The sequence below is a fragment of the Xiphophorus hellerii genome, chromosome 5, assembly GCF_003331165.1.
Source record: "Xiphophorus hellerii strain 12219 chromosome 5, Xiphophorus_hellerii-4.1, whole genome shotgun sequence".
NCBI lineage: Eukaryota > Metazoa > Chordata > Actinopteri > Cyprinodontiformes > Poeciliidae > Xiphophorus > Xiphophorus hellerii.
In genome coordinates, this window is record NC_045676.1 from 31503643 (window position 1) to 31513110 (window position 9468).

General features: G+C 38.4%; 1 protein-coding gene across 1 annotated transcript; it reads right to left on the bottom strand.

Annotated features, from left to right (window-relative positions):
- Nucleotides 1-6247: 6247 nt before the first annotated feature.
- On the bottom strand, nt 6248-9215 carry LOC116719317 (lecithin retinol acyltransferase). The gene is made up of 2 exons (XM_032561804.1): nt 8725-9215; nt 6248-7714 (listed from the first exon to the last, which is right to left on the bottom strand). Exons 1-2 carry the CDS (start codon nt 9208-9210, stop codon nt 7559-7561), a joined length of 642 nt encoding a protein of 213 aa, XP_032417695.1. The 5' UTR covers nt 9211-9215; the 3' UTR covers nt 6248-7558.
- Between the last annotated feature and the right edge of the window lie 253 nt (nt 9216-9468).

Consider the following 9468-nt stretch of genomic DNA (forward strand, 5'->3'; position numbering starts at 1 on the left):
AAAGAACCTTAAACACATAGATCAACAGGTTTTGCAACAGTCATTCATCGCATTCTCTTTCTTTTGGTTTTCTCGTCCAGGGTGTCAGACACACACAGCTCTCAGATTTTTACATGTATGTATGAGTGGGAAAAGTGGACAAGTACAAAACTAAAACTTATGCACATTTATTGACTAACATTTACTAATTTAGATGTCTACACATGCATTTTTAATTGACAGTAATCTTACCTCATAAATAACTCCTTGTGTTTCCATAGCAACTAAAACAAACAAGAACCTGACACAGGTTTTGACATCATCGTATCCATGAGAACCTCTATGTTCTCATCAATGATGTCATAAATGTTCAAAGAGATACAAGAATTCTCAGTTTGCTTTTCAACTTGGTTGGAGGTAGATCGATCCCAGAGAGACGACTTCAAACTGACTTTACAAACCATTTTAACTGAACACCAAGTCAAGAGGATTTTTGCCTGTGATGGGACCTTGGATTTCTTGTTACGAAGGGAGTTGAAAAGTTGTTAGGATATAGCACAAGAGGCAACAATGTTTTAGTAGAGAGCTCTGAGGATGAGAGATCAAAATACTTTGCTTCTGACATTGAACCCTGAAGACCAAAAGGACATGGAAGATTCCTCTAAGGATGAGAAAGTTGCCATCAAAACCACAACTATGGATTTGACAGTAAAGGCATCAGAAGACTTTATTGCTTTTGAAAGTGTCAATTTTCCTCATGACCAAATGAACCTGGATGTGTTTGCTTGCTCATAGTTTTAGTGAGCTACCTTTACTACCACAGTTAACTCTTTGCCAACACAGATATTACAAAAAAATGTCTTTACCAGTCTTCCCAAAAACATAACGGACCTGAATGTGAAACCAAATTGTGACAAATTTTGAAGAAATCTCTGAGGATTCATCATCAGAAGAATCCTCTTCAGCAGAAGAAAACACAGAAGATGAAATTCAAAATGACAGATGATTTCAACAGTGTGGATGCGAATCTTGAGCCAACCATGTACTTTTGTAAATTTTCCAACTCATTCTTCAACTGTTGGATGAATGCCACAACACATAGCATTATGAACTTGAGTATTACCTGAAGGTTTGTGGCTCAGTATCTAGACTTTTTACAGAGACGTCATTGTTTCCAAGGTTTTTCTTTACAGCAATCCACCATTCAGGAAGATATTTTCCCCCAGATGAAGTCTTTGAAGTTCAGAATGAAATAAATGAAACACTGGAGATGAAGGATGTAGTACATCGGGACAAGCCAGGAGTCTTTTTGTTTTATATGTTGCACTATCTGACCCAATATGTCATTAACACAGACTGTGAGCTGTACACAGCTGACTATTGTGAACAACATTAGAAGTCTTCATGTATTATTTGTAACCTTGGTCCTGTCATTCCCCTACCAAAGAAACAGTGAGAGGACAATGCAACTACTCTTCTGGACTGTAATACAGTATGTGAAATTGCAGAATGTTTTGAAACCTGCAAACCCAACATAAAGACAAAATGCTTTTCAAAGAAACTGATGTGATGACCGTGATACTTCCATGGTCAGACAGTAGACGATTTAAGATATTCTGTGATTCCTGACCCAGTCCTTGAAATTCCTGTAAAACTGGAACTCGGTTGTACCGTCTGTCCTCAGTCATTTGCTGGTGAAAAACAGCAACTTCTGATACTAGCAGCCTTTAAACATATCTGATGTGTGGACAACTGATACTTATCGGAGTTGTGGCCACAATGTTGTCAGTGTCTGTTTTGGGGGAAACCCTAAAATCACCAGAAGGGAGGGATAGTGTCAAGTTGTCAGACCCCAGAAGCAGCTGATGGGTACTGACAGTCCAAGCGGCATGCAGCTCGGGTGGTCGATGAGGTAAAAACTTGGGTGTGGGAGAAGTTCACAGAGGCCATGGAGAATGACTTGGGCAGAGTACTTCGAAAACCTCCTCAATCCCACCATCACATCTTCCACTGAGGAAGTGGAACCTGGGGACTTTGGATCAAGCTCTGCTGAGTTGACTATGGTGAGAGGAGCAGAGAAGGAGTGGGCATACTTTCGGGCTCCTATCTTGGTGCCTGTGTGTTGGGGTTCATCCTTCACCTACTTGTGGGTGACTGTTGTTCGAATTTATGTGACAAACAGCAGTTCAAATTGCGAGATGCAGTTCCGATGGTGAGTTGACTTCTATGATGTCAGAACAGGGCCGGCCCAATAGTCCATGGGGACCTAAGCGAAATTTGGTTTTGGGGCCCTATATTTTTGCTAATAATGTGTATTGCTTCAATCAACAGTCAGACCATTAGATCATTCACACACCTGCTATAAACTTATTGCATCTCTGACTGTGCTGTTTGCATTATATCCTATATGGAGTTGCTTGACTTTCTGTCATATCAAACAGGTTTATGTTTCTTTCTAAGATGAACATTTTTCACTGATTGACCAAAACAGGATCTGGAAAGAAGCATAACCATACATACATAACCTTCAGACATAACCACAAAGAGCTGGCCTCCATCTTGGATAATCAGATGCAGACCTTTGCTGAACTGGAGGTTGAGAAAGCCAACAGTCCCTTCGTATGGCTCTGCCTTCACTGCACCTCTTCCCTCCATTACTGGTTCTGGGTTGATGACAGTGCTGTAGAGTTTAAACACTGGGGCCACGACAAACCAAAAGAAAACTGTGACACCAGTGGAGCCATGGAGAAAGAAGGAGACCATCTCTGGTTCATCAAGTCTGATCATGATGAGTTTCATTTTATCTGTGCTGTAAACTAAGAGCTGCAACTTAGTTTGTGAGTTATGGTAACCATAAAGTGAAAACTTCACATCTTGTCTAGTATTGCTTTGCTCACAGAAAACCTTTTTTTTTTGACAATTTGAAATATTTAAAACATTTCTCTTTTCTTTTTCTTGTGTATTGTAGAAGTTTGCTGTAATTTCTGACACATTTGTGATTAGTGTAAATTTGACTCACAGCTTTAAATGTTTAACTAATTGGAGTGTTTTATATGTTTTTTAATATTGCAAATTACATTTTTTTTCTTTCTTCTATATTATATATATTTTACTTTCATTGAAAAGTAACAAAGAGAAGTAAAAGCTATTTTCAGCTTCTGCTTATAAGTGTTTAAAGTTAGTCATATTGCTGTTGCAGACCTGGAGGGGTGTGGTTGGGAGGATCGGCCACCCTGATCTAAACCAGAGTGGTGTTCTGTTATTGGATCTCTGTGCTCTTCATGGATTGTCCATAACTATTTAAATTTGTTCATGAGTATCCTCATATGTACAATATCCCATTTTTACATGCATGTATGAGTTGGAAAACAAGACAAATACAAAACTTAAATTTCTGCACATTTATTGACTAACATTTACTAATTTAGATGTCTATGCATACATTTTTAATTGACAGTAATCTCACCCCATTCATAACTCCTTGTGTCTCCATAGCAATTAAAACAAACATAAACCTGACACAGGTTGTTTGACATCATCATGTTAATGAGAACCTCTGTGTTCTCATCAGTGATGTCATAAATGTTCATAGAGATACAAGAATTCTCAGTTTGCTTTTCAACTTGGTTGGAGGTAGATCGATCCCAGAGAGACGACTTCAAACTGACTTTACAAACCATTTTAACTGAACACCAAGTCAAGAGGATTTTTGCCTGTGATGGGACCTTGGATTTCTTGTTACGAAGGGAGTTGAAAAGTTGTTAGGATATAGCACAAGAGGCAACAATGTCCTTGTAGAGAGCTCTGAGGACGAGAGATGAAAATACTTTGCTTTTGACATTGAAACCTGAAGACCAAAAGACATGGAAGATTCCTCTAATGATGAGAAAGTTACCGTCAAAACATGGAGAAAGAAGGAGACCATCTCTGGTTCATCAAGTCTGATCATGATGAGTTTCATTTTATCTGTGCTGCAAACTAAGAGCTGTGACTCAGTTTGTGTCTCAGTTTGTGAGTTATGGTAACCTTCATCAGGTGAAAACTTCACATCTTGTCTAGTATTGCTTTGCTCACAGAAAACCTTCTTTTTGACAATTTGAAATATTTAAAACATTTCTCTTTTCTTTTTCTTGTGTATTGTAGAAGTTTGCTGTAATTTCTGACACATTTGTGATTAGTGTAAATTTGACTCATAGCTTTAAATGTTTAACCAATTGGAGTGTTTAATGTGGTGGTGGTGGGGGTTACCCCTCCAGGGGGTCTTTTTGTGGCTCTAGTGTCCCTTATATGAAAGTAGGCTGACAGGAAAGGAGAGGGGGGAAGACATGCGGCAAATGTCGTCGGGTCCAGGAGTCGAACCCGCGACGGCCGAGTCGAGGACTCAAGGCCTCCAAACATGGGTCGCGCTATCCCCTACGCCACCACGGCACGCCCCGTTTTATGTGTTTTTTAATAAAAATGACTTATTTGTTTCTTCTATAATCTGCCATCAATAACTTTTGCAACAGTAAGACATTTTTGTGAAGGTCTTTTTGCTTTCAACAATTGTGCCAATCAGTGTAGTACTTTAGTAATGTGAAATGTTTTTGAAGGTTGTGTTGTTCACCGGAAACTTCAGTTTATTTTCCTTTGGATTTTATTTGGTCAGCTAACATAAAGAAGCACATTACTGGGAAGTAATAGGAAAATACTACATTGCCTTCAGAATGCTAATCAAAAAATATTTCTGAAAGATGTGCCTGAGGTTAGCTGAGCGAGGCTGAAATCACCTGCACTACTTACTGTATTTTTAAATATTTGTAAAAAAAAAAAAAAGTGAAAACCTATTTGTATAATATTCTTTCCATGACACAAAATTACAGACCGATTCAATAAATTAGAATATTGTTGAAAAGTCAATTTATTTCAAGAACTATCACTAAGTGAAACACATTATATAGATTAATTACACACCCAGAGCGATGTCTGAAAGCCTTTAGTTATGTTAATTATGATGATTTTCCACTTAGTTATTGAAACATAACATTTAAAATGATAACATGACATCAGACCAATAAAACCATTTTTATTACAGAAATGTGAGCTTCATGAAATGTATGTTTAATATCTGTTTAAAGGTTGTCAGTTTTCAAAAGATATTTTTAATTTGACAAATTAGCCTCCTCAGAAAGTATTCTAATTTACTAAATATGACGGTAATATATTGAAAGTAAACTATGCCCTCGTAGCAAGCAAAGGTATGTAAAAATGCACTTGGGAGTGAAACAAATCTTTACCACGTAGTCAGTGATGCATCATGCTTTTAATGAAAGTCGTTGTTTGAATGTTTGTGTGCTGAGCAGGTGTTGTTTCAGTCAAGTGACAGAGGCCTGTGCTTTGCTCCTTCGCTCTTACAGAAACAGAAAATCTGATTTTCACAGACGAGATGAAAAAAAATGAAATTACCGTCTGTAAATCCACCCTGAAACTTAGGTTCCAATTTTGAAGGCCACCAAACTGAGTTACCTTCCAATCTCAGTAGGTACCATCAGCAGAGTGCACCTGCACTCTGCTTAAAGCAACTGGTGATGTAAAGACCAGACGTAAACCTCTTTAGGATCAATATAAACGCTGTTCCTCATGGTAAGTGTTGAATTATACAGGCAAACCTCATTAACATCGGTTTGTACATGTGTAACTACAAATCAACAAATATGATGTTTAAGTTGGATTATTAATCAATCTCACGCTATGATGGAATTTTTCAGAAATCCAATGATAGTCAGAACTTCACCTCTTTATAATTGCAATTCAGGGTTTGTCATAGCTGGATATGAGTCAGTAATGATTGTGACCACAGGAGGACAGGCTGTCTCCAGTGAATGTCAACAGTCAACACTTAAATGATGAGGTTAAAAGGATTATGTAAAATGTCAAGTTAAGCTGGTGCTCTTTCATTCCACCTACATCTGTTTCCTTGTTCAGGTTAATCATACACACTCATGAAAAACATTCTGTCCTTGTGTGTTTCAAACTGTTTCATATCCACTAAAGCTGCGTGAAGAGGGAACGCTGCTCCCATGCAGCTGAATCCTAACTGCTCCTAACTCAGGATTTTGCCATCCCTGTCTTAGAAAAATCAGGTTCATTTTTCAAATGAAGGTTTTCTTTAATTTTCCTGAACATGTTTCAATGGTTCACAAGGATGTTCAGGATTTGATGTTGTCATTGTGAACATACTGTACGTTTGACTAAAAAAAAATTTAAGTACTGTAACGACCATAGGACGTAAGACATGAGATTTATTTTATTTATAATTATGTTTTTAGAACATAACAAAATTACACTGGTACCATCAGTGTACTACTGAGGACACCTGCTGCAGCACATTCACTTTGATGTTTTCCTTTGTTTTTAAAACAATGTTTTACTATAATTATTTAGCTTTTTTCTTTTTTTCCCTCTTCATTAGCAAAATTGTGGAAAGAAAAAACATAGATAAGGTGTTTTGTTTCCAAACATCCTGTAAGTACGTAGGGGTGTGTGGGTGTGTGTGTATGTGTGTGTCTGCCTCACACTGTGCACACTGCACTGTTTCTCTGTGCCATGTGCATCAAACATGTGACCTGTATTTGTGTGGATTTGGTACATTGTGCTGGTTTTTGTGCCACATGCATGATAAAGTAAAAGTGGAGTTGTAGATTCCTTTGCAAAATGTATGTATGTGTACAATTATTGGGAAGCAATTGTGCAGAATTATTATGCAGCAATATGAGGGAAAAATTGCTGAATTGGTTTTCTTTTCCATTTAGAAAAAATTCTCATCTAATTTTTTTCCATATCAGTGAAAATGATCAACAACTCAAGCTTTCCAATAAACATTTTTGACATTTTCCTTTTTGATCAATACAGCCACACTTCTTTTCAGTACCAGTGATCTATCTCACATTCATGGACTCTTGTCAGTTTCTTGATGAGTTGATGATCAACATTTTGTGCAGCAGCGACCCCAGCCTCCCAGGCTCTGCTCAGACAGGTGGACTAGTTTGCTTCACGTCACTTATGTAATTAATAACACGTGTAATCGATAATTTATTATTGTTCCAGAACAATGCAGCACATAATGTTCAGTGAAGAGTCGGGAAGCATGTGACACGTTCTGTTCACATTTACCACAATCACGTCACAGAAGAATGCAGTTTAACAACATACTTCATGACAACCTGAAACATGTTTGATTATTGACTTTGAAAATAAGTGCTTTTGCTGATCCTCCCATTAGCCTTCATCATGTACTAAAGTTGTTGTGACTTTATTTCATGGAAAGAAATCCAAAATCTGCGACCTGAAACCCATGAACATTTGAGCTGAATACTTACACATTTAATTCAAAATACATTTAAAGCAGTACTAATTCTTATTGCAAATTATTATCCAGTCAGTACACAACAGTAAAAAAAAACAACTGAAGTCCAAACAAATGTAGAATAAACCTCTATCCCTGCTGTAATAGCAAGCAAAAAATTATAACCAGGAGTTCCTGATGCATATTGTTTAGATTTTGCTGGACATCATTTATAGTCTATTTCACACGATGAGCCTATGAAGCCATCCAGATGGTGAAGGAGATGAGCGCGGTGAGGAGGACTGTCAGCGGCGTGACGCAGCTCAGGTACAGCATGAAGCTCACGCCGCACAGTGCCGTCAGGTAGGCGCTCATCCTGCTGAACACGATCTTACGTACCGAGGTGCAGAACTGTGCAAAACAGGAGACATGGAGATCACATGGGGTGAGTGCTGGGGAGAAGCAGTGGAGGTCAGGCTGACTATGATGGGACATGGATTAACACTAGATGGAGCTACTTGCATCATGAATGATTTCAGTTCATTTCACTTTAACTAACATAGCCGCACTAGGACATGTTAGTGAGTCAGATTTAAAGCATGTACGTATTGTGAAATGTGAATCCAGTGACCATGAGGACATTTGACATCAGTCTGTATTTGAATTGGCGCATGACATGGTAGGATTACTGTCAAGTCACTGAGTCAAAGCAATAAGCAGGGTGATCCTAACAGAGAAGACGTTTTAAACAAGTTGGATAGTTTTGATTTTCTATTTCTGTGTAGAAACTGGATACTGGAGCCTTATGATATTAACAGTGATGATCTTCTGTGTAAATAAATTGAGCTGAATAGCAAAGCTTCTTGGACCTTTTGCAAGAATATTTTTGGCAAATTAATTTCCCGAATGCAAACATAAAGACACATGTAAGATGATTACAAACAGGATCAATTCATATTTGCGGGAGATTTCAGGGAGTAGCAAACCACATTGCCAATATCAAAAAACACAAGTTAATATAAATTTCAAAATGTGTCCAAAAAATATCTGTTTCATAAGCAGTATTGTGGTTCGACCAGTCTAAATATTGTCATCTTCCTCAAATATTGGCCTAAGTAATTTTTTTTTCCCAAAAGTGATTTCTTTTTTTTTTTTTTCCTAAATCACCTTTTGGTAATTTCTTTAAGTCAGCAGCCTGATTCAGAAAATGTTTCAAACCCCAAATATTTACTTAAATTAAAGATTTAGTTCTAAAAGCGTTGCCTTAGCTTGTTAGACTTGGCAGAACATCTTCCCTGCCAACAGCCATCACCATCTTCAATAACTCTTTGAAGAATCTAAATTGATGAGTTACAACAACATTTAATTTCCCTTTGGGATTAATAAAGTGTTTTTGAATTTGAATGTAAAACTGGATGTACCTGGTATGTCTGGTAGCTGATGGCCATGCCGTATCTGCAGTACATGACATAATGTTCACAGTTGTACCACAGCAAGCTGTAGGTGACGGATCCCAGCAGCTTCTCAGCCCTTCGTGCCACATCATCCCCATCCAGAGGAGGCTGGCTGCACACTTTGTCCATGTGGTTGATCAGGATGTCAGAGCCATACGCAAAGTCCACCACAGAGTCCACTCTGACGCTGGCCACCTTGGTGACGACGCCCATCAACAGGCGGTTGTTTGTCACCATCTTGGCTATTGCAGATTTATCTTTAGTGATGGCAGGCAGGATGTCTGGAATGAGATGAGCCACCCGGTTGTCACCCAGGTAAATACCAAAATGTGTGAATAGCGTCCGGGGCACCTCCAGCAAGTCTCCACGCTTGTACAGGGACAGGTCATACTTGGAGTCCTCCTCCTTTTTGGAGGCTGCAAAGAAAAAGTTGAGCAGCTGGTAAAGGAACATGATGGCAGTGTGAAGCAAACATCCTGACACCAAAGCATTTATTAAAGTTGGAAAAGGGGAGGAGCTAGAGTGTTGAGTGTTGGTGGATTAAAGGCTGGTCAGTGTTGAGTGTCTTTGGTTTTGGAGGGTTGCAAAATAAGGAGCTTTCACTAATCACTTTTCAGTGTGGCTGTTTCAAAACTGAAGCATTTTTTGGACGTATTAAGGTCAAAGATCCTAATGAGAAGCTGACTGTGACCCTTTAAAGCCTCGTTTAAA

What these genes read in the sequence shown, in the direction of transcription:
- LOC116719317 (XM_032561804.1), bottom strand. Translation starts at nt 9,210, where the DNA reads ATGTTCCTTTACCAGCTGCTCAACTTTTTCTTTGCAGCCTCCAAAAAG. An exon ending in TCAGCTACCAGACATACCAG is followed by an intron (nt 7,715 to 8,724) that starts GTACATCCAGTT and finishes TGTTTTGCACAG; the next exon opens with TTCTGCACCTCGGTACGTAA.